Source organism: Lipophrys pholis (assembly GCF_963383615.2).
Source record: "Lipophrys pholis genome assembly, chromosome: 2".
NCBI classification, from domain to species: Eukaryota; Metazoa; Chordata; class Actinopteri; order Blenniiformes; family Blenniidae; genus Lipophrys; species Lipophrys pholis.
In genome coordinates, this window is record NC_137636.1 from 27816762 (window position 1) to 27842940 (window position 26179).

The 26179-nt window shown below is 39.9% G+C and overlaps 2 protein-coding genes across 2 annotated transcripts; one reads left to right on the forward strand and one right to left on the reverse strand.

Moving 5' to 3' along the window:
• Positions 1–2374: 2374 nt before the first annotated feature.
• wdr93 (WD repeat domain 93) lies at positions 2375–8453 on the forward strand (the record flags this gene model as incomplete). Its single annotated transcript, XM_080458081.1, has 13 exons — positions 2375–2410; positions 2515–2586; positions 3053–3254; positions 3496–3560; positions 3650–3728; positions 3798–3909; positions 4745–4815; positions 5561–5647; positions 5748–5879; positions 7295–7410; positions 7751–7907; positions 8053–8239; positions 8330–8453. The coding sequence occupies 13 exons, from the start codon at positions 2375–2377 to the stop codon at positions 8451–8453; spliced, it is 1440 nt and encodes a 479-aa protein (XP_080314207.1).
• Positions 8454–12930: 4477 nt separating this feature from the next.
• On the reverse strand, positions 12931–18774 carry LOC308126320 (putative gonadotropin-releasing hormone II receptor). Its single transcript, XM_080490617.1, has 4 exons — positions 18513–18774; positions 16605–17208; positions 14629–14833; positions 12931–14195 (listed from the first exon to the last, which is right to left on the reverse strand). Exons 2-4 carry the CDS (start codon positions 17151–17153, stop codon positions 13660–13662), a joined length of 1290 nt encoding a protein of 429 aa, XP_080346743.1. The 5' UTR covers positions 17154–17208; positions 18513–18774; the 3' UTR covers positions 12931–13659.
• Positions 18775–26179: the final 7405 nt, after the last annotated feature.

Sequence of the window (26179 nt, forward strand, 5' to 3'; positions counted from 1 at the left end):
CAACGGAATCTCTGTCAGTCTTTTTGTTTGTGATGTAAATGTCGAGGCAAAGAGAGATGACTCTCTCATCTGTTGCACTTGTAATCCTTCTGGTACTGTTTTTTTTTGGGGGGGGGGATAATCATAAGGGGAACTGTTCAGGTTTGTCATCGTTAAGAATAACACTGACTTCTTTCTGCTGCCGATCTTCCTGTTGACGTCATTTCTTTCTGCGCACACAGAGTATTTCCTGTGGTTTCTGAAATATTCAAAGCACAAAAAAAATAAAAAAGCGACAATACCCAGTTGCTTTCAGGCAATGGCTGGTAATTATGAGAAGGTTTTAGAAGGAAAATGATAACTCACATCAAGTGGTTGATTGAAGGTCATGATTATCTCTGCATTATTAAGTCGATGGAGCTTCTAATTATATATTAAGTCAAAGAATCACTTGTGGGTTAGGGTTAATAAAAACATGTATTTATCTTTGCCAGTCTTAATCACAATCTGCATTAACAGGTTCATAAGGTGTTTTGGATTTATTTTTATTTCTGATTATTATACCGAGGGGGAATTGCAAAGCAGCGATGTGTGTGTACAGTCCGTGTTTTCATCGAGCGCTTCGCCGCTGAAGGGAAGTCCTCGGTCACAGCGGAGTCATGCACTATGGATTTCATCCTTCAAGTGTGTACCTTCTCATGTGCCGCTCTGAAAAGTTCAAAAGAATAAAAACATCACAGCGATCGAGAGGCTCAGAAGTTTTGTTTATGTGGGCTCTTGAACATTTGCAGGCAGGTGATGGTTCATGTCTTCTCTGTTTACAGAGATTTCTGCGAGCAGCTCTCCAAAGAAAAGTTGAAGTGGATACAGATGATACCCAGTCCACACTGATTTACAAGGCTTGTGTCGAGTTCTAGCCAGAAAAAAAACTGTGAAAACATTTATCTTCATGACTTTCAACAGAACAAAAGCAACAACCTGATTAAAATGTCATCTGGTACAGATTTGATGTGAAGTAACAATCATTCTGAACAGTGTTGGCAGGTTCTTTAAGAGAGATGTCTGTTGGTTGGGCTTTCTGCCATTGTCATTTCCATGTCATTTATTAATCGTAATTCCACACTGAAAATGTTTAAGATCTGGATGAAATGTACAATTTGTAACGGTAAAGTTGACAGCTCAGAGATGGGGTTTATTTTTTCTAAGTGAATCATCACTGGAGTTCCCTTGTTATCCACCCATCCTTCTCTTCTAACTCCTTCACCACCTTGAGGCTGTGAGTGACTGCAGCCAGGCCCAGCTGAAGACAAGATACACCCTGGATGGGTCGCCAGCCCATCACAAGGCAAACGCAGACAAACAGACAATCTCACACGCCAGCGATTTGCACTTGCTGTTTACTCACAACGAATGTTTTTCAAGAACATGATACGCTTTACACAAACGCCACCAAACATGGAGTCATACCAGGGATCTTCTTTCTGTGAGGAGCGAACCATTCCTCCACTGCCCCTGTAAGACATCACAGCTTTTGCACTCTGATAAATGAGTAAGTACTTTTACTTGATGTTTGAAAGATGGTCTGCTGCTGGCCTGAGTTGTATCACAGCAAGATGCATGGAAGAGGGAATACACCTACGTTATATCAATATGCTCGCCTTACTTTCTCCGAATCAGGATCGAAAGTATATCAGATTAATTTTATGGATAGTTTAATTCAACATTAGATGTAACTGTTTAATTTCCACCACGTCACAAGTGATTTTAAATTGTATTTGATTTATATTCTTAATTAGTTACCTTTGCAATTGAACAAAACACACAAAGAAAAACTCCCAGCTTAACAGATTTAACTGGAAAACAATGTTATTTCATTGCTGTTGTATTTGTTTATTCACTGAATTGTTTGTTTGTTCCGTTCTCCGAACGTCTTAAGTTAAAGCTGCAAGGCATGGTTTGGCAGTAAGGCGCATGCGCAGTTGCCCTTAGTGTGGTAGTGTTGTCACGACAACGGTGGCAAACACTGTTACGGATGTACGTTCGTGAATCGGGACTCAACTGCGGTACGAATAATTCTGATGACTATCCTTAAATATTAATCATATTATTAGTATTTTTCTACACGAAAAGCATATCAAAATGTGCGGAACGTTCAGGAATAGTGTACTACAATTGTTTTTCTCATCGTTTCCGGAAAAGAAATTGCCGTATAAAGCGGATGAGAAACTGAAGGCGGTGAGCGGTAAACCCGAGGAAGAAAAAGAAAAACTCATAAAAATAAGCAGGAACACAAACTTTCCTCTGGAATTTTCTAGTAAGATTTAGACCTGATAGACTGCATTGATCTGTACGTAAAGAACGATCGTTGTTTCTATACTGTTGATGTGTGTCTGTGATGGAGTTCAACCTGTCCTGGTTCAACCAGCCTACTGTTAGCAGAGACCGGCACAGGAGATGTATGAACTCCCTCACATTTAGTGGGGAACCAAAAGGCAAACGGAATTCTGTGAAATGAACATGTTTTTGCTCTTAAAGACGTCCAGGTACAGCACAGACATGGAAGCAGCAGATAAAATACCCACAGTGCAGATGCAGGCATTGACAAAGGTACAAAACATGATCAACCTTCTGCTTGTTTTTGTTTTTATTAAGATTTTATTTATATTAAACTTGTAAAGTGCATGTTCATAAACATGGCTGTAAATGTGCCAAAGCAAGGCAAGGAGCTTTCATTGTGTACAGATATTAAAAGTCTCCAAAAACCAATATGCGAAAGTTCAAATTATAAATCACTGCGATTCATATGCATGCGCACAAAATATTCAAAAAGAAGGCCAGCAGTATGTTCATGGCAACAATAATAATTGCCTGTCAAAAATATTTTAATAATATATATCTTTTTAAAGTTTAAAGACTGTGTGCATGCTTAGCATTCATAAATAAAAGTGCTACAAAACCATTCTATACATAAATAACAAAATAATATTAAGATTATTAATAGTATTGATAATAAAAATAATAAATAAATAAAAATAAATAATGAATAAATAATGAGTGATGACTTGTCCATCAGCTTCCAGTGAACACAAACTGCCTGGCCTGCTCGGAGGATGGCAGGTACCTGTGTCTGGGTCATGGGCGGGGCTTGTCTGTGTGGCGTGCGTCTTCCTTGGTCACTGTTGCAGACTGGCTGCAGGACAGGCTGGAAATCATTTGTGTTCAGATGACCGGAGCTGCTGAATCCACCTATCTGCTGGCTACTGTTGACGATATGGGTGAGCTCTGATCAACACCAAGTTCTTCTTCACTTTCTGTTCTGCCTCTGTGTCCAACCTGAAGAGACGGGGGTCGGTAGATATAAACGGACATTTATTTTTTAACTGGAATTGATCTTGTGACGTGTCACTTAATAGAGACCATGACACGTCGAGGGGGAAAGAAAGTATAAACTTGACCTTAATGTTTAACAGAGTTTGTTAGATATAATATCATAACTAGTGTCATCGTCCACTACAGGTGTGGCCAGAGTCTTTGTACAACACTTTGATTTCATTTACCTGATCAGCGTCATCAATATCATGGTTTGTATCGTTACATTTCACTGATGGGATCAAGCTCCGACTGTCCACTACTGAACAGAAACACTGTGCCTTTTTCCAACCAATATCAGGAAGACATCAACAAGAGGAGCATCTGTTTGGCATTTGAGCTCAGTGAAGGGGGACAATATGGAGCCGCCTCAGTCAGCTGTGAGTGAACCTTTCTTATTTCAACTGAAGACTTCACCTCCAGTCTCATGGATGTATGCCTCCCATCAGGCAGCGGCACTGCCTGGCTGGAGGTCTATCGTCTGCCACTGGCATTGTGGCTGAAAGAGCTGGAGATGGTGCGACAACAGGTAATGAACTGTGATTTCATTGGACATGGACGGTAATTAAATGTTTTTATAATCATAAAAATAATTTCATTTTTAAGTTTTCAACGTCTTTTTTCCCCCCCTAATTTGACCCAGATTATCCCTTTTGAACAGCTCCCAGATCCTCTTTCATGCATGAAAATGGCAAATTCAACACAAAAACAAAACATTTTGAGAATAACATCTTTCCATGTCTTCAGAACTCAAAGTCGAGTGGAGATTTAAAATGGTCTCCTGTTACCATGGTGATTAAAATCAAGCCGCCAAACAGTCCTGCAGGTAAATACTTAACTAGAATAGAAATGTAATACCATCATACTGTGGTGTGACTGAGCAAACAACAATCTGCAGTGTGGATGAACATGGTGGAGGTGATGGTGTGGGTGGAGATGTTCGTGTGTCTGTACATGTTCTGAGTTTTTGATGCAGTGTGAATATATATACTCACATGGGCCTCAGTGCCAGCTGATGGAGCAGTGAAGTCAGTAAAATGTTTGCTTGTGTCTGCGGTTTCTCAGGGCAGCAGGTGGATGGCGAGCTTGACATCTCTCAGACCTCAGATTTTCTGACGCATTGTTTGACTTTGGACGCAATCCAGAGCAGCAGCCGTCAGTGGGAAAAGCAATTTTTCAGTATGGATCCAGAGAAAACAAAAGAACCAAAAAATAAAAGCCCAAGGTGCGACTCCATTTATGCAAATGAGGCTCATCGCTTCACGGATGAGCTGCTTCAGTGGCTTTGTTGTGGTTTTCAGATGGGAAATAAAACTGTGGCAACCATTTGTTTTTGTTTGTTGACGCTCATCTGACACTTTTCTTGTCTTTTTTTTGGTTTGCTCTTTATTTGCAGACGTTGCACCCAGCACTTCCTTCTGCCATGTGGTCAGTGTAGTGGAGAAGACAAAGCAGATTGTCAACCAGGTCTGTCTTAATGTTCCTGTAATGCTTTTAACTGTAAAAGCTTGACGTTAATTCAACACGGTAACATTTCATCCTATAAACAAGTTGATTAGCTGCGTTTTAATCATGTTTGGCGTTTTCTTATCATCCATTATAATAAGGATGTATTTCTTTTAACTGGAACAACCTGAGCTGTGTTGGGGGGTCATATTATTCAGCTTTTCAACACTTTCACATGGTCTCGTTGGTTCAGAAATATTGTATTCGAAGTTTATTGCCCCAAATCCAGCTTTTCCTTGATTTTCCTCCATTTGAATATTGGATCATAGGAGCTGCATTCAGAATCTGCTGTGTCTGTGTGAGCTGGACTGGCTCCGCCCACACATGGCCATCTTGTGGGAAGAGGGGGAAGTAGTTCCTCTCATGGTGCCATGTGCCAGAGCAGGGCTGCCTAATTGTGGGAGGGTCAAAGGGATGGTTTACCTTGATTGGGATTGGCTAAACCCCCGAGGACACTATAAAGGGTTTGATTTCTGATTGGCTGGTTGGAGCAACACACTTTTTAAAAACTGAAACAAGCCAGGGAGAGAGAGGACAGACTTTCTTCACTTCTAGGGCGTCAATTCAGGTATAGGGACAATTATTACTGTGGGAAAACCATTAGAAAGGCGATTTTGCATAATATGACCCTTTAAGAGGGGCTCAGGCCTGGAAGAAGATCCTGCTACCAGTGATGCCAGCTTTCTTCTCTGACCTTTCCTGTCAGGATCTCCAGTTGCGGTGGCTGTGTGGTGGAGCGGAGGTCGTAATCTTCTCCAGTATTCACTGCATAAAACACCCAAGACCAAAGCAGGTAGAATGTTTGCTTATTCCAGGATTAATCGACTCACAATCACATTTTAATAATACTATAGCGAGTGGTGTCATTTAGTTTGCGCCCTTCGGCTTTGCAGACGTGGAACGTCTTCCAGATGTGTTGTGGCCAAATGCAAAAGAAATCCTGTGCTCGGCCGTCAGCAGAAACACACGTTACGTCGCCCTCGGGCTCGGTGGTGCTTCAGTGTGTGTGTGCGACCGGCTGTCAGGTGAGTAAATCTCATTATTGTGTGTTTTTTCGCCTAACTTGCTCCTGTTTTACCTCACTGTGGGTATTCTACGAACATTTTCATAGCAAGACAAATATAACTGACACTTGTTAACTTATCACAATAAATGGAAAGGTCATTTAAAGTTCAGTTAGATTTACTGTTAACAATATGCATGAATACTGACATCTTTCAATCAGCTGAATGACTTTTTATTTGTATTGTTTCATATCGAACAAATGATTAGAAATAGTGTTTGATGACTACTCAGCATCATCATGATTTAATTGTTTCCTAATGATTTCACTCTAAACATCATAGAGTTTGATATGCATGTAAACCAAAATCCAACCTACATTGGTTGTTTTTTCTTCGTACTGATCACAGCCATTGGCTCGTATTCATATATATATTGTTGGATTTTGCAGTTCAGCATAACAATTATAAATAAATCTGTGTGGCATCTTGTACTCAAATCCTTCGTTGGCAAAAACGTAAAGAAAAGTTAGAAAAGGCATAAAGTAAGAATTGGGATGTAATCGTTTAACCCTTCAACCCACATTTCCTCCTGTCAAACAAATAATTGTATGTTGATGATGCTCATGAAATACCCTATTGAATGATTATGCTGAACATCATTGCTGCTGCTGGTGTATTTCCCCTTTTTGCATCTTTTTCCTCAGTCAGTTTCTCCGACTGAAGAAAATGATGAAAAACAAATTGTCTGGCTAAAGATTTGTACACAGGTTCTAATATGTCATATGTCTATGACCTTGGTGACGCTAATGCTTTTCATCACGCTTGATCGTGTGCGGATGACATATAGACGTGTTTTCACGTGGACTTTACTGTAGTGAGTATCACATGTCACTCTGGGTTGTGGGATTTCAATGAATGGTCCACTTGGTTAAACACACCATGGTGAGGATGAACCTTTCAATGCTTCTTATTTTCTCCTCCCTCTTTAATAAACATACTCACACTACATACAGAAAGAGGCCGATTCCATCCCGGGAGTCATCCATACTGACGTCTTTAAAAAGTAGGCTGTTATTGCAGCGTTTGTCGTGCTTTCACACACCCGGCGATGCACGGCTCAGTGGAGCCTGTCAAGTTCTCAGTTGGCTGTGCGATATATTTAGGATTGCCCTGAGAGAAACCTCACCGCCGAGTGATCGTTTATCTCTATCAGTTTGCAGACCGATGCACATCTGAGCGTGTAGATATATACAGTATATGCTAAGCACACACACACACACACACACACACACACACACACACACACACACACACACACACACACACACACACACACACACAAACACACACACACGTGCAGAGGTTTTTCTGTGATGTAAACAACTTTAACGCACGTTTGCGTTTCTCACCAAGTCATTTTCTGGCCCCTCCCCCAGGGGCTCCTCTGTCTGTGGTAGTGGAGCCTGCTTCAAGCAGTGCCTTCGTCAGGATGCAGTTTGTGGACTATTGGCCTTTGTTGGCTGAGGAGTCACAGAATTTCACTGCAGAGAAGGTCAATCTCGTGTTGTTATGTAAAAGTGGAGCGATTCATACGGTCACAACTGGACGAGGGACACAAGCCTGGACGATGCAGCGGTCTGAAAGGTTGAAGTTGTTTTACACTTTCCACTATGAATGCACGACTTTTGTCCTTCACAATACTTATTAAACAAAATGTTAAATGTGCAGGTCAAAAGACTCCAGGGACTTCCCCATCACCATGATCCCACTGCCATTCCTACAGGGCTTGGTAGGAGCATCAGAGCTATTGATGAAAATACAAAAGAAGTTATTAGGATCCTTTATAATCTGATTGTTTTAATGTCACCCTTGTCTGTTTCTTGTCTCAAAAGTCACTCGTGGTGCAAATGAATGGGAAGATGTTCCTTCAAGATGTCATCAGCAACAGGACCGTGTGCCTCCTGACTCCTTCCACATCCCATCTGATCACAACTCCTCGTAATCCGGTTTATGCTCTGAACACTGAGCAGCAGAGTCTCTTCATACGAGGTACACCCCGACACCACCAATCCCCCCGGTCACCCCACTGCGAGTGGAAAGTGTTGATAATGGGAGCCACAAGTGATTCCCTTTAAGGGCATCCATGAAACGTCAGAATGAATGATGTGAGTAAAGGTCTCCTCTTCTGGCCCAGGTGACAAGGAGAAGAGCTGTGGTGCTTCTCCTATGAAGGGGAGCCTCAGTCAGCTCTTGAGCTTCCATTTTAAAGACTCTGACATCGTTAAGCAGTATGAGAGTCCACTTCTACATTCCCCACAACAACAAGCAGCACCAAGCCACGCCACGCTGGAGGAAACCTGCAGCCTCTACCTTCAGCAAAGGTTCGCCTTTCTTCTGCCTTTAGAATGTCGCGTTCAAGCTTTTCCCAGATTTGATTCCTGAAATTGTCTCTCCTGTTTTCCCCTGGAAAGACTTCTGTCTGTGGATGAAAGGAACCAAAGTATAAGGCAGACGTGGGAGCAGCTCGAGAAAACAGCAGCGACTGTGCAACGAAGAAGGCAGAGCGTCAGGCAGCCGACAAACTGCAACAAATGACTGATCACACAGTTGAGAAGTCTGGATTATTATCAGTGACCTGCAGGCAGGGGAGGCAGTGCCTACCCAAGGCTGAATTGAAATGATTTAAATATTCACTTTGATTATTTGTTTTAATTATAGTATGATTATAATTTATTTTTTCAATTTCCAGGACAGACTTTAATGGTCTCATGCAATGTCCTGCCTATACAAAGCTGGAGCTCACGGCACTTCACTCATTATTATTATGGAGTTCCAGCAAGGGACAAGGAGCTTCTTATATGATTCATATTATTACACATGGTTGCCCCCATGTACACAATGTAAATAATGTTTGAAGGGTGAATCCCTGACAGAGCTCTCATAGAGTCATCATACAAAGCTTCTGTATCACCATCCATGGTGTAAATTATTAAACATTAAACAATTATCAAACTTAATACAGTTTAAAAAAAAAATCTCTCTCTCTCTCTCTATATATATATATATATATATATATATATATATATAAAGAGCTGATACTGGCAAGGTTACAGGGTTTTGCCATGAGAGCAAGGGCTAGTGGGTAATGGTTTTGCACTGTTTATTAGTGGAGGGGAAACAATCTGTCCGTATAAATCATCACAGTTTTTTGGGTTTAGGCTCTAACATTGACGAAAATGAAAAAAAAAAAGAAAGAAAAAAGACAAATTATTTTAAAAAACAAATAAATATTTTGTGTGATAAAATATGTAAAGGGGTAGGATAAAAAAAAGTTCAACTTCTTCCTACCCTCTTTTCGAACATGTAACACACACTTTGTAAAAGTGGAGTGTGTGTTATGTGAACTCATTTGGATGAGTGTCTCTCTTCTTTTTTTTAAAAATCTGTCTCTCGTTTCTTTGTTACTTACATTTTTTTTTACATGTTTGGAAATAAATATCTAAAATAAATAAAAAAAACACTGTCTCATAGTTATAAAAAACTCTAAAACCAGTGCCGGTCGCTTGATAAATGTATGTTTTGTCAGGGATTCTGATTGTAAATGAAGAGCAACAGATGGAAATGGAAAACATTGCTCAGCTTTCCTGACTGGCAACACTTTGTGGTAAATCCTCCTCATTCAGTGAAATAAGATAAAGCCTTAAATCAGATTGTACTCTCTCAGTAACATTCTGTCTATGCCTGAAGATAAGGCTGGCCATGCATGTGAATTTCACTTCTGTTATCCACTAATATCCAATTCACACTTTTAAATCAAATCAGATTCAGAAGTACTGATAACTGATAATAGAAAATACAATTTTATCTGCAGAACTATAAGGTCATCTCTAATGTGTTTTTCAGACGGATGAGTGAACTGAGGATTATTCTGAAACTGTAGTCAGCCATGGCTCGCTGGCATTCTGTCGCCTCTGGGCCCCTGCAGTGTTTCACATGTCTTGTGTTCTGCAGACACAAATAGATGGGGGGGGGGTTCCTTATTAAGCGCGAATCTTTAATCGTAAAAATAGATGCATAATATGGTAGACATGTTCCTTTTCTAGGCAATCAGTTCTAAGTGTACCCTGCCTCTTGCTATATATTGGACGTTACCAACAGACGAATGTTAATTCACGTCGTTCTTCAGCTGCTTTCTTTACACAAAAGCATTTTATCTGCATTGACTGGTGATACTCCTTCCTCCTCACCGGTCCTCTCAGATCAAACTGCGGCGGAGACGAGATGCTGATACTGGTTTAACATCTGCTCATAAATTCAATTTGAATTTCAATCAAGCGTCACACAGAGTTGATGCCTAAAGGCTTTACATCATTAAGAGTGTAATTAGAGTGCAGGTGCTCTATTCAGAAAGCTCTACTTGTTAGGCTCAACCCCCAGTTTGTGATCGAAAATGAGTCAGCCTGTAGGAAAGGGCTGTTTATTTTTGTCTCAGAGCCTTGCAATTAACCATAATAACTGTAATGTGATCATTGAGAATACAGCTTACAAATAGCAGTGCTACGGCTTGATCATTATTTGTCTGCAAAGTCGAAAGGAAATATGTGAAATCCAACTTCCGAAAGCTAATAAAGTTTTTATAAAGTTTCATAACGTATGTTGGGATCTCAAGACTACAGAAAAGTTGGTTCATTTCTGATGAAAGACAATCTTCATTTGTCATGATGCTATGCATAGACCTGTTTACCTTTTATGAAGATGTGTTGATTCTATTACAGTGATCTATTGATGATGATATTAGGAACAGTTATCAACCTGTAAACCAACGTTGGCTCTGCCACACAGACACAGGGTCTGCGTGCTAATCTTTGCTTTACTAACTTGTTACCTCACAATCCTACACATATCGCATCAAAGACAACATCACACATGTAACTGAACACCATCTGACGACTCCAGATGTTTTACAAAACAAATCACATTCACTTCAACTCATTGTACAAATGGGCCTTTAACAGAGACACACAGGAAGCTTATGACGACCTTCTATGTTCTATTGTTCTCCAACACCCGGTGGAGCCTGAGGACGGCCTTCCTGCTCTCCGGTAACCACCATTCTGAGTGGAGTTTGTGATGCGCCATTTTGTTTTGTAGTTCCATCACACGTCACACATACTCCCCCCACCTCTCTCTCTCGCTCTCTCTCTCTCTCTCTACACACCTACACACACCAAGCTGTACACAGGTAGTTAGAGTCTGTGTTTTATTTGCTTTCATTGTAAATAAATGTAATCTTTGGAATCATACTTGCTGTCTTATTAATGTACAAAAGTGAATGAAATGTCGACCTCTTCTGTGTCAAGAACTCCAAAATCCTTCAAGCTTTACCGTTAATTCTGGTAATTTATTTAACTATTAATTCAAATTCCTAATTAAGTGTTTAGTATATCTTATTAGACTGATAGAACTGAATTGGCTATCATTTGGTGCTCCCGAGGTATCTGAACCAGATCACATTACATTTTCAATAACATAATTAATAACTTTCTTTGACAATTATGAATCATTATCGATAGCCAAACTGAATTTTTTTTTTATAAATATACTTAACACATGATGAATGCTTGTTTAATTTGATTGAAAAATCAAAGTCAAGATTTTTTTGCCCGTTTCTAAGATATAATGAAAAAAGTTGTCTGTTTTGAACACTGACATACCAGCCAATGCATCTCAAGGCTCAACTTTACTTTTAAAAAACAAATTAAAATGTGTGCTGACTATCATCTCACATACCAGCGATATACCACATGCTGGAAAAATACATAGTAGATAATGAAGTATTCATCTCATAGCACTTTGCTTTGTAAAGAATAATTTCTCTATAAGAGAGTAAGTTGTTTATGAGGTATTTAGAGTTAATACAGCTTCTAGTCATGGTGGTGAGTGACAAAGAAAAACTTTCTGAAATTCAGCTTTGATCAAGTCCAGCAATTCAACTGATTTGTGTAATAATGTCGTGGCTGACAATTAATAAATGGTTCAAAAGTCACAACCATCTCTCAGTTTAATGTGTTTCAAGTGAAATTTTAAAGATATTGAAGTTTCTTTTTCTCACCTGTTCCTCAAGCCAGCTCATCACAGAGAAGAAATGACCTTTTCCATCTGGACACCATGATTCCTCGCTGAACACAAGAGGTCGTGCCTTCGGGTTTCCCATTGACGCAAATCAGCACAGAAATAGTGTTTACGCAAGAGACCTGCAGAGCAATACTGCTCTCGGACGCAAATCTGTAGGTGTACAGTTGATCCATATGTGAGGTTTAATTTTCTCACAGGGCATGTTGTGGTTTTATGTGTGACTTTTTTTTTAACTATTATATAGTAATCTATATTAAGTAATAGTTAGTCCATGAGCCCCAGTGAACAGGCTTGAATAAAACATAAATTACAATTTACAGGACACATAAATATGCTTTTCAAATAAAAGATTATAAATGTTTCAAATGAGCTTCTCGGCTTCCACAATTGTTCAAGTTTGTCATTTTACAGCGTACTGGGTTTTTTTTGGTAAAATGTGTATAAGAAATGGGTTTTTTTCTGGTTAAAGTAATAAAACTGAAAAATACGGTTTACTTTTGTGTTATTGTTGGTCTTTTAAGAAATTTGTATGTAAATAACCAAATCTGCTGGTTTTCGTTTGTATGACTGTTGTCTCAGCCTTGTTTACTTTTAGAGCAGATATTTCTACTATCGGGTGGTAATCTCTAACTTTCAGCTCAGGTGGTGGTCAACCAAACTTCTGATTCACACTCGTGTTTCTCCTTCGCTCACATTAAAGTCACGTTTATGTTGAAGTTCATGTCTGGTTTCACATCCCTGTCTGTGTTGACGAGTATCATCTCTTCAATCTCAAGTCTCTTGTTGCTCTACTTTCATGTGTTTATCTTCATTTTTGTCCCTGATTGTTTCCTCTTGTGCCTCATCAAATCCCTGCACGTACACTGCTCACAAGATGTTGGGGATATTTGCCTTCCAGGTGAAAATTATGGAAAATATAAAAGGTTCATGCTGCAGTGATAGCAAGGCATTTAATAGAAGCATGCTATGGTGATTTCCTCGGCTCAGAATTGATTGGCGAGGTACAGTCGATCAATTCTTAGGTGTGAACAGCAGGATGAGGAGGACAGTTTACATACCGATTCTGATCGAACCAGGAAGTGTATTGTTTTGTTGAAAAAACAATACACTTCCAACTGTCTTGTCAGTTGCCTTGTTCATCCTTTTACTTTACAGGTGTTTGTTCTGTATTTTAGTTTGCATCGCAGCTTTCTTGTGGCCCCCCCTGCCTTGTTTTCATTCTGGTTTTTACCCCATTGTCTTGGACGTAGTGCCAGTTTGGGATCGTTATTGATCATTTCTCCATTCGACTTTATGTCATTGTAGATTGTCTCCTGATGTTCACCAATGTCGGTGCTTCCTGGCAGGTTTCTATAGTCTTCCTTGTTATTTTAGCATCATTATTATTATTATTATTATTATGAACCATGCAATAAGTTTTGACTGAACCCCCCCGAGTGATTTAATCAAATAAGCAGATTTGAATATTTATGGAAAGAGGAAAGACATATTTATCAAACCTAAAATCTCGAAATGTTAGAATCACACTTAACATCTAATAAGTTGACAATACAAGCAGTTTTCACTTTCTGAAATAACCGAAAAGAAACAACAAACTGAACTGGAGCTGATAAATTAGAATAAATAACAGCAGAATACAACGGCTATAAGAAGTAGTTCATTCCTCTTATAAAGCACTCTCGGAGCTGCACACGTTGGGCTCGCTCTCCGTAAAGTGGCTGGCCGTCAGGAAGCTGCTCCTCACTGAAGTGGACTCTTTGTAGTTGTGATCGGCGCCGCGCACGAGTCTCTGCTGGCCTGCAGGGCTCAGCTCCCTCTTCAGCGACACGGAAATGGCAGCACAAGTGAAGGATCCAGTGATGACGGTGGTGTTGTCCGGGTCTGTCGTCGTCGTCGCCGTTGTCGTCGTGTTCCGGTAAAACCTCTGGAGTCCTTTTCTGAAGTGGATGGTGAACAAACCGTAGATGACCGGGTCCAGGCAGGCGTTGACGAGCCCGAAGATGAACAGGATATGAGTCAGCGAGTGGGAGACTTTGCCCTCCAGGTCCTCAGGGAAAAACCAGTACCAGAGGCCCAACAGGTAGTACGGAGTCCAGCAGACAATGAAGGACAGGACGATCACTATGCTCATTTTCAGAGTTTTCATCCGCGCACGTGGGATGTTATTCTTTGAGCATCGTAAATGCATTTCAGTCGACGGCCCTGGGGCGAAAGAGACAAAACTATATATCACTTGAACCCAAACAGTGGATGTGTGATTTGAAACGTGTATTTTTAGTCAGAAATATGGGAAAAATCTGAACATTTAATTTGAAGGGCCTATAATCAACACAAGCAGCTGGATGTTTAAGTTTGTCTTGTATGAGTAAGATGACCGAAATTTACTGTAGCATAAGGATTGCTTTGTAGGCTTTTAAAGAGTCAATTCATGTTTCTGTTTCCGAGATTCGTCCCTGCTTGTGCATGAGCAGATCTTTGAGCTGAATGGTAACAGACGTCGGTGAACTAATAATGATAATCCTGTTAGCTGATGTATAATTGAAAAAAAACAACTATTCCGGTAGGAAAAAGTGATGCAGTTAACATTTTTAAAATGAAGCTACTCTCCACAGTTTTGATCTCAGTTTGGACTTACGGTTGTCCTTTTTCAGCCTTTTGGAGATCTCGCAGAAGATCCTGGTGTAACAGGTGATCATGATGACCAGCGGCAGCAGGAACAGGCAGGAGAACGTGAACATGTTGTAGGCAGTCTCATGCCAGCGGGTGACAAAACTCCCCCGTGTGGTGCACTGTGTGAAGTCCTCGGGGTGGACGATGGTCACGTTGTGAAAAAGAAACAGCTGAAACACAAAGGAGAATCATTTTTTATAAAAGCTGCGCAACTAAAATCACTTCTTCACAAGAGAAGAACAAGATGATTGAAGTTACTGAATGTGTTTGCACGAGAAGATTACATCCTTTACCGCAACAGCTAACCTGTTTCGAGCAAAACCACAAGAAGGCCACCTGACGGCTCATGTGCTGCGGTGGCTGTGCCGCTTCGAGAAGATCCAGCGGCAACGAGAGACCTCCAGAGTTATGTTTCTCATTCACAGCAGTGTCACCTTTCATAACATACATGCCTCATGACAGACTGAGATCCATCCATCCTCCCATCAGGGACACATCTGTTCAAATTTCATAGGATTTGTAATGATCTGATAAGGTTGAGGACCCCTAGGGATTTGGGACAAAGGTCACTGGTAAACCGGCAGGATGAATCTGCGTGGGAAAAGTGAAGAAGCCTATTACCTCTACGGTGGTCCTGCACCAGCAGTGACTCTCACTGCAGCGAGCAGCAGCCTGTTATAACTGGATTACTGTGTAAACATAACATGTTTTTGTACGGAACCAACGGCTTTCTTTTGTCTCCCTTTGTGAATTCTCCATGAAATCCTTTCATTTCAAGCTAAAACTAAAGAAAAGAAAATATCTACACTGCGGTTCGGCTTCAGTGTGCAGGATTGAGGAGGCCTGCAGGCACTAGGATTGTAATATAGTTTTGATCGTGTTTTTATTAGGATCCCAGCTGGTTGTTAAAGTCGTAGCATCAGTGGCTCAGTCCAATTATCAAAAGTTTGATTAGAAAAGAGACTTTCAGCAGCCTGTCATACATGTTTCATTTTGGACTGGAATTGAAGATTTAAGAGAAAAACGATGATTTGGCAGCACTTCTGCTAACGGACGCTGTACTATTCCTCCCTGCTGGTCTTCATGTCTTCTTTTTCAGTGTCGTACCTACATTGCCTTTCAGAGCTGACTGCATTAATTTGTGATTAACTATCGTACATACAAATGCCAGTGAGGGTGAACAAGCATCCTCTTCTGTGTGGGCGTGTCCACCTTTCACATCCTGTCAGGCAACTTTTATAAAAAGATTAAATGTCTGATTTTCATAGTTTTTCAGGGGTCAGCATTTGTTTGTTGATTGAGGCATTTCACAGAAAATGGTCTTACTTTGTTGAGTGTGAATATACTTACAGAGGGAGCAGTCAGTAGAATTACTTAATTTAATCCGCCAGAATTCCAAGTAGAAATAATAACCCCTTTCCCATTCTGGTCGGACAAACCGGAGGCCGAATCCAGCACTAGTGTGCCAATGTTTAATAAAGTCCACTTTATTAGACTTTGGAACTTTTTAAAATAAATAGTTTTAATTTCCTACACAGAAAATGTTGTGTTTCTGTCTGTATTTCATTCCTGTATTTCTAATAATAAAGCACAGCTGTGACCATGATGAATAAAGATATTTGTTTATAATAAAGTGTTAAGGTCACAGGCTAAAACCAGACAAGCTTCTATTCATTGTGTAGATGGACAGTTTCTCTTCAGAATGGTTTACAACTTTGTCACATGGTGACGAACATATAAAATAATACTATGTAGTGAAGAGGCTTTGCAGAAATTTATATTCATTTCAGACGGATTAGAAGAGAAATTGTGAAAATCTGTGACTACTCCCAGAATGAAATTCTATGTAAGGCGACTCAAAATCGTCTCATTCTCTGTGTTTAGAAGAAGATGTAAAAGTGATGAATAAAATATTCTCATTTAAATCCCTTCTGCTCTTACCTGAGGGACTGACAACACAACACTCATAGTCCAGGCCACAGTGAGCATGACTCTGTTCCTCTTTCTGGCTTTATTGATGGCCAGCGGGTTGAGGATGGCGGCCTGCCTATCCAGACTGATTACCATGGTGACAAACGCACAGGAGTACATGGCCTGCAGCTTGAGAAACATTAGCATCCTGCAGGCAAAGTCCCCCGCCAGCCACTGGACTGTGATGTTCCAGACCGCGTCCACGGGCATCACGACGAAGGTCACCAGCAGGTCGGCCACTGTCAGGTTGATGATCAGCACCCTGACGTGGGATTTGCGCTTCCCGCTGATGTGCGCCGCCCTCAGCACCGCCAGGTTGCAAAACGCTGATATGGCGCAGAGGATGAAGGTGATAATAACCCTGACTTTGGCTGCCGTGGTGAAGGAGGGCAGCTGGAGGCCATCGCCCACTGCGGTCCAGTTGGACAGGGGCGAGGAGCCGTTGCAGCTCGCGTTGAGCTGCTGGTCGACTGACTGGTGATACATAACTACTGCAGAGTCAAGCAGGGAGACGTTCATCTTCTGAAGCTCATCTAGGAAGAATCATTCTGCTCGTCCGCTGTAAGGATCAGTGCTGGGAACAAGATAAAAACATCAGCTTTAGATAAGAATGGATGAGTCAGGGGGCATGAAAAGGGGTCAGATCATCTAAATGCAGTCGTGTCACATGAGAGACACAAACCATTTGGAACAGCCGGACATCAAGAGGAAGTAATGTGAATATATGGAAGAGGATTTGCTCTGTAAGCGTGGAGCTGACCAACAGAAAGAAAAACAGCACAGCTCATTTCACAGATATGATATGGCATATAAAACCTGAACATGTGTGCACGCCTCCCTCAAGTGCATGGAGCGATTATGGTGAATGAACGAATCCCAAAAGCAAAGGCAAGAGACATATAATGTGAAATATCAGACAAAGTGGTTGTTGTGGAGGAATTTTGAGAGCCGGCACCAAAGATGAAGAGTCGGGGTTTCCACGCTGCGCAGGAGGTTTATTCAGGACCGTAAAGGACACTAACACAAGTTAGAGAGAGAGGCTACCGCTCTGGACAGGACTCTAAAATTCTCTCTCATTTTCACGGTCAGCCCAGTTTATTTGGTAGCAGGTCAGAGTTTATATCTTCTCTTAACCTCGACCACTATCAGAGCAGAGAGACCCTGCCACTGTGTCTAAAGGAACTAATTGAAATCTAATATTAGATTCAAATTATTCTATAACAGGAGTGAGAAGAAGTCTAAATGTATTTAATCTCCTCCTCTGTTCAATATTCATTACAAACTAATGACCAACAAATATCATCCTATATATACAGTGTACATATATTCATATTGTATAATATATCACATGAGATTTTATACATATCCTGATATTTCATTTCATCATACATGATAATTTTATATATCCATATGAAAGAGAGAGAGCGAGAGAGGGAGAGAGAGAGAGAGAGAGAGAGAGAGAGAGAGAGAGAGAGAGAGAGAGAGAGAGAGAGGGAGGCACTGTTTATGACTAATACAATGATATAAATGATGTCATTGAAATATTTCAAGAAAATACCATTCAAGAATACTATTTTTCCTCAGAAGAGAGAAATTTAACAAAATGATTTTTAATTACTTGTTTCATGATCATCCTTAGAGCCAGGTGTCCAAACTGAACTGTTTTGAAATAAATCAGATTATTGTTTTAGTTCCTACTCTTTTTATAATTTATATACATTTTTAGTAGCAAATCTTAAAAAATGAGCAACATTGCTGAAGCCACATTTCTCCTTAAAAACAAATAAACAAGGCAATACCGTTTGTAGTGTATCCCCAAATAAAGTAGACATGGTAGAAATTGAATGAAGATAATCGGAATAAGGGAAAGAAACTTACGGTCATGTGTAATTGAAATAGGACTGAAAATCCCCGGTAAATGTTTCCTGCAGCTGTGAGCAGCTCCTCTGTCTCAGCACCTCTCATCACACACACACACACACACACACACACTGATCACAGCTGTGTGAGGCACAGCCCAGGGGGAGTGGTTAGCATTTAACTTACCACCGATTAAAAATCATAGAAAAGAGAGAAACATGATCAGATCAGGGAGCATCAACTCTGATGGACGAACACAAAGGTACAAGACAGGAAAGTCTCAATGTGACTCCCAGCGTGTGTGTGTGTGTGTGTGTGTGTGTGTGTGTGTGTGTGTGTGTGTGTGTGTGTGTGTGTGTGTGTGTGTGTGTGTGTGTGTGTGTGTGTGTGTGTGTGTGTGTGTGTGTGTGTGTGTGTGTGTGTGTGTGTGTGTGTGGTCAAAACTGTTCTCTTACATAAGACCTCAGAGGGTTAGTCTCAGAGCTGCTTGAAAAACAATATTCTCTTTAATGTGACCAGCTTGGGCGGATTATAGAGAATTTGAGACACTGATGGAGACTGATCTTTGGTCACTTTCGTCCTCTTGGACACTTGGAACTGAATTAGTTATGTTGTTCACCATACGACCCACTTCAAGGTTGGGTAGGAAAAATTGGACATTTGTGTGTATGAAAAATCCAGAACAATAAATGAGCACAATATTTGTATGGAAATACATCAGTATTATTGGCAAAAATTGTCTATTTTCAGGTGAAAACAACAAAAATCATCCCTTTTTAGTCCTTTGTTGTGTTTTAATAATTTATGCCCCAAAACATGCAAAAATCGTCATTTTTGCGTGACAAAATTTTCGGTACTTACAAATGTAACTTGAAAACTAAAGCATGTATGTTCTTCAAATAAATATAGACTAAGTGTTAATATTATTTTATTGTTAACTATTAACAGTTTGAGGGATTTCAGCTAAAGGTCTGTCTCTGTGACAGAAAGTTTCAGCAGAAGTTCTTCAATGTTTCGGTAAGAATATGACTTTGTCCCTTTCCTGAGGGGGGATTCTAAAGGTAGCAACATGTGTTGTACATCACTTTCTCCATAATATAATGCAGAATAGAATGATGCCATTAAAAAACAAACCTAGGTTGTACCTGAGCTCATCCAAAAGTCAAACTATAAGATGGAGATCAGTGCAAGGTTTTTCTAAATGTGGGCCCTTAAGTTGGCCTTATCCCAGCATATTCATCCAGTTGTACATTATTACTATCACCTGTGTGAGTCGTGTATATTTCAAAATGAGAGACTTATTCTTCAATTTAGCTTTAGACCAAAGCAGCAGCAGCAGCAGCAGCAGCAGCAGCAGCAGCAGCAGCAGCAGCAGCAGCAGCAGCAGCAGCAGCAGCAGCAGCAGCAGCAGCAGCAGCAGCAATATTTCATGATGTGAAAAAGTCTGTACAGCGGTGGCGCAGTGTGCTTCAACCTCCATGACCAGATTCATCTTCCTGACTTTAAAATCCCAAATGGTGCAGCACTCGTGTTATGAAGTATTTTTTTTTCACTCTGTATTGATAATACTGTAGGAAGTCCAGCATTGTAGTGGTGGACACTCTGTCACACTGATGAAATCCTCAGTTTGAGTCCCTTCATAGAGATGTGTCTGTGTGGAGGATGTTACATGAGGGCTGGAAATACTCATCCCTCATCCTGTGTGCAGAAACAAATATTCCTTGTGAAACAAACTGTTGGTGTTAAATGTTACTGATGACAAAGGAATACAAGGAATACAAACACCTATAGGAACTGGCATGTCTTCACAAGTTCTGTTCACTGACAGACGTTTGTCCTCCGAGAGAGTTGTACGTTGATTAATAAGAAAGGGGGAGATTTAATAAACGTGTCCGAAGAGCTTTTAGTCCTCGGTTCTGTTTCCATGGTAATGTGAACCCGAGAGCCCATGACAGGCAGAGAGGTGACAGGGATTAATTCACGCAGTCTTTTAACTTCTAACCCAGCATTCCTTCTCTTTATCCAGCCCAAGAAGTGTAAAAATAACACACAGGAGTAATATGACATAACAGAGAGTAGAAATTCATAGATTTCTAAGAGTGACAACAATATTGCACTGACAATGCAAATGAATGAGCCCAAAACTGCAACAAACTAAATCATATGTATTTTTGATCCCCACAACATCAGACATTTATAAATAATGAATAGGACGTGTTGAGGCACGCGATACCCGTGACCTCCAGAGGATTGTCTCACCAACACTCTGCCACCTTTCTAATATTTGCTGGAGAACTTGGTTTATTTCATGGAGGTGGTTTCCCTGAGCCACTCCAGTGACTGAATCAGACTTAATAGTCCAGATTCGTGGCGATTCAGGCAACTATCAGACCTACTCTCTATCTTAATCATAGGTGGTCAGCATGACCACGCGGTACTTGGACCTCTTTGGGTAGGTACGCTGAGTTCATGCAGTTGGGAACCGGGATAATTACCATTTGAGGGTTCCCAGCTTCCAGTAATAATTTATATCACGAGTATGACAACAAGGTTCCAGCAGTGCCCCTTTGTTGCATCTGCCAGATTCCAGAAAGACGATACCAAAGCTCATCATCACATTTGTCCTCCAACAGAGGTTGTAATTGTCATACTGTCTCAGAGCTTTAGCAAAAATAAGCCTGAAACCTTTCACTTTATCAGCAGGAAGTCTCCAGTTAGGTCCACTAGTCACTATTAAATCCTGTAAATATCACAATACACCACCCAGCGCAGTTTTGTAAAATCCGTCAACTTTCTGTGGTTACAACTTCATTTTGCTTTATTTGGCCTTTTATGTCTCACTTCCTGAGAGGAGCCATTATAATGAGAAAATCAACGTTACTCTGTTCACCTGAAGATAACTTGAATGTTTTGGCTGATTGCTGTATAATATTTGAACTAAAGAATCATCCTCTGGACATTTATCATCATCATGATAATCATGACTGAGGCTTTTAATCTCCTTGCAACACTTTACGTGATTCACTTCCTTTGTGAAATTAAATTGAAGAATCTGTTTTGATTCATTTAGCTTAAGTGTTGTCCAAAATTACAGCCAGGAAGCGAAGAGAACACAATGACCTCCACCTGTTGTTTTGGCACAAGGTTCATCCGGCTTCATTCATCTAAAGCTCCTCAAGCAAACTGAACAGTCGCTCACAGTCACTGTGCATGTTGCTGTGCATGTGTGAGCAAAAAGAAACTGAAATAATCGTTTGTTAATCGAAAAAAGTTAGTTATATAAATGTGATTACATTGGTTTGGTTTGACTGGTTTGAAATGTTTATTTCGAATAGCAAGGTACAAAACAAAAACAAAAAATAAGGAAAAAGAAAAACAACAACAAAGTTTTCCTCTCAAATAAATGAATGAATGATTAACAGTAATAATAATATAGAAATAAATCAAGAAAAACATAATCAGATGAATATTCGAAAAGGAGTGAGAAGAAGTCAAATTTATTTACTCCCACCCCTGGTCCTAAAGTAGATAGCATAATCAACTTCCTTCCATCTCTTACATGCATACATAGATGCACACACACACACACACACACACACACACACACACACACACACACACACACACACACACACACACACACACACACACACACACACACACACACACACACACACACACACACACACACACACACACGTACATACAGCCACATACATGTCCTGTGCAGTACATAGAATATATATATACATACATGTCCATTCATACAAATCTACAGACAGACATAAACACCTGTACCCACACACAAGCACACTTACAGTACACACATCATACATAACACGTATGCTGTGAGTAAGTTTTGTTGGTAATCTCCTGGCTAAGTGAACAAAATCCATCACTTCTTCATCATATCGTCTACAGTTTGATGATGACTCCAAATCTTTCCATTCATTTCTTTCAACATGTCAGTGGCATCAATAGTATTTACAATACTAGAACTGCACTCAGAACGCAGACCTTCGCCAACGCCACATTTGTTTGTAAAACCGATTAGCATCGCTCGCATGATAGCCGTTAGCGCATATCGATGCTAACTCGGTAGCTCAGGTAGCTACATCACTGTGTGAAACGTGACTTATCGCTATGGAAACGGCTCAGCTACCAGGTTACAGAGAGGCTGCAAGGCATTCTGGGAGATGTATTAGCACTCTTCTTCTTCTTCTTCTTCTTCTTCTTCTTCTTCTTCTTCTTTTTCTTCTTCTTCTTCTTCTTCTTCTTCTTCTTCTTCTTCTTGATCTTGAACGTCCCAAAATCTAATCAATTAGTCCTCGGATGATGACAAATCATCCCTGAAGATTTCATGTAATTTGGTGAGAAGTTTTTGCAAAATGCTGATAATACATACATACATACATACATACATACATACATACATACATACATACATACATACATACATACATACATACATACATACATACATACATACATACATACATACATACATGCAGGTGAAAACATAACCTTCTCGAACAACTTCGTTGGTGAAGGTCACAAGAAAGACACAACAAGCAGGAACTCCAGTATTTTACATGCTGGCCTGAATATTCAAGTTAGTTGAACTGAAATAAGATGAGAAATGTAGCTTTTGGAATTCCAATCCAGAAGACACATCTATGACTTCTCTATATTGCTCGGTATCTATACTTTTATACTGCGTCAAATTCTGTACGTGGTAAAATTAAAGTGCAGGCTGTTGTAGGCTATCAGTGCCAGAAGACTGTAGGGGGTGTCGATATATGTCTGGACAGACAATGAAAGCTATAGCAATGAGTGACACTGTTGAGATCTTCACTACTCTATGTAGCACTCTTTCTCTTACTTTCTCTTACTTGTTGTGTACTTCAATTTTTCCGTCACGTAAATTTGAAATCTGTGAAATTGGCAAGTGATCTTTCCCATGGTTACAAAATACTGTAAAATACAGTTCCTATTTAGTGTTATTTAGTCATTTATGGACGTGTCAACAAAAATGGAGGGGGAATCATTTTCAGCTCAGAACTGTTCAAAGGTACGTCTATTTTTCTTTTTTGTTTGTCTTGGTTTTTTTTTTGTTTTTTTTCTACTTTCAAAAGGTTCAAACACAGGTTAGATATTTACAGTCCGAGAATATACTTTCAAGACAAAAAAAGAAAAAGAAAAAAAAAGCCATTAAGTCCAAAAACTCCCTGCAGACATCTGCAGTAAAACAACAGCCAGGACTAGAACAAATTGAGGGCATAAAATCATTTCTAAGGCTTTTAGTGTTCTTGAGGTTCATCCCAGCATCTCCATGTTGAACGGATCTGTATGGTGGAGCAGCAGGACTGACTTATTTGGTCAGAATTCAAAGCGTGGTGTCTGAACGACTCTCATCACCTGCTAATAACATGAAGGATGGTGGCTGATATCATCACTCTGTGTGGAAGAGCTTTTCATTAGCGACAAGAAAGACGCATCAATCTTAAACCAAAGGGGGAAATGAAATGAACATTCAGATGAGCCTGAAGAAAATCAGCTTGACTGTGGAAGCCGTCGACCTTTTCACACACTGTTTATGACGTACAGTGGTGAAGTGGTGAACATTTCATGGCAAGAATAGGTTTGCATGTTCTCCCTGTGCATGTGGATGTTTGCTCAAGGTGCTCCCGTTTCTTCACGTCACCCAAAAAGATGCACTTGGGGTCAATTGGTGGCTCTGAATTGAACATAATTTCTATATCTGGAATTCTGATGTCCCTGCAGCTTTGAGATATGAACTCGATTGCTATTATTTAATTAATAGATTGAAATGAATTGTGATAAAAACAAATTTTCCTCAGTCGGAGGGGGGGGGGGTGTTTATAAAGCAAGTTGTGTGGTCTCTTCTTGGTTTTGATGAGCAATCTTTGAAGTAAATGGATAAAAGTGAACTGTTTGGTTTTTGTAATGAGGATTTGCATACAAATAGACAACATAAAACGTGCTGCTGGAATAGAGTTCCCGGAAATTTCCATGCCAAGATTGGTGGCTCATTATCTTGTAATTGCTTAAATGTAAGATATTTCAAACTAGTTCAGTCAAAGCAATGCTGCACTGGAGACAGACAGCTAGAGAGCGCTACATAGAGCAGGTCTGAAAAACTTTCTGTTGAAAGCAAAATCATTCCAACTCAGTTGCCGCTGCAGGAAACGGAGTCCAGGGTCAGACGGAGGGAGGGAGGGAGGGAGGGAGGGAGGCAGCTGCTGTGTTTATCTGAAGATTTGAAGATGCGGAGCTTCAGGGATGAGCCCCTGAAAGTCCATCACCATATGGTGAAGTTATCAAATGCACATATTCTACCATCATTCATATAAAGATGAGGGGAAATGAAGTGGAACACACACTATTTAAATCATTCAGGATTGCATGAGAGTGAAAGTGAATGCGAGAGATTTGTGAGTTATCATTTATGTATCCTTATTGGTTTTTGTAACTTTGGTAAATCTTATATGAACACAGTATATTGGTGTTATTTATTGTATTCAATCTGTGTATATTGGTAAATATGTTTGTTATTTTAGATGTCATCTTAGTGTTTTCAATTTTAAACAGCGTTCTTGATTTTCTGTATTTTTATCTCTGGTGGGATTTTATTATATTTTAGGAATGAGATGTAAGTAGCTAATCAGTCAACAACATGGAAACAACTCAGTGTATTTATTCATGTAGACATGAAAATGGTCAAACCTTGAAGTAAACCTCTGTCTTATGGTTTTAAAGCACAGGTAGTGTTTATTTGTTTGTTTTTTCACGTTTGTCAGGAAGAAGCAGTGGGGTGAAATGAATGAATCTGGTGTATCAAGTTCGACAAGCACGTGATTACATCCTGGACAAAGGGACAGTCTGGCTGTTAACTAATTGATTGTGAGAAACAAACATGAAGACGAAGGTGAATGTGGGATTTACAGGAGTCACATAACTTGATGCCAATTAGAACATTTAACGACAGGTCGTACTGTACAGCAGGAAAAACAATGTCCGAGCAAAGTACAACGATACTCTAAAGGTCTATAGTATGTCATTAAACAATATAAAGTAAGATGAGAAACTCTTGCATGTACTTCAGTGCAATGGACATAAAGAGGACGATACCAAACACTATTGGACCTCAGGGCCTCTCCTGTAGTGAAACTGTTGAAAGAATAAAATGTACACGTCTCTTTCCAAGCAGTAAAAGCCAAATTAATGTTCAATGCCTTGCTTAGTTACTTTATAATGACTCAATGTATAGTACAAATATATATATATATATACTGTATATTAGTACACTTTGTTGTAGTTTTTGTTCGTCTTAATCTTTGTTATTTGGTATTTATTCTTTTAGTTTATGTGATTTTGGACTTTCGGTTGTGGTTGAGTAGTTTTAATTTGATCTTAGTTCTATTTAGTTTTCACCAACCTGGCAGTTTGATATGAGTCATCTGGCTGAAAAACTAAATGAGTGCAATCTTTTTGGAATGTATGAAATAAAACTACTGCAGATATTTTGGATGAATCCAATGCAATCAAATGACAATATTTATTAACAAATAATTTTTTTCTAAAGTTGAATGAGCTAATGAAATACATGTCTGAAAGCATGTTTATTGTGGCTTTAAGTGCTTTCTTACAAGTGCAACGATACA

Bases quoted from the DNA above. Each gene is read 5' to 3' on its own strand.
- LOC308126320 (XM_080490617.1), bottom strand. From the start codon at position 17,153: ATGAACGTCTCCCTGCTTGACTCTGCAGTAGTTATGTATCACCAGTCA. The intron at 14,834-16,604 runs GTAAGAGCAGAA...TTTGTGTTTCAG, and splicing joins TTGTGTTGTCAGTCCCTCAG to CTGTTTCTTTTTCACAACGT. The intron at 14,196-14,628 runs GTAAGTCCAAAC...CTTTCGCCCCAG, and splicing joins AAGGCTGAAAAAGGACAACC to GGCCGTCGACTGAAATGCAT.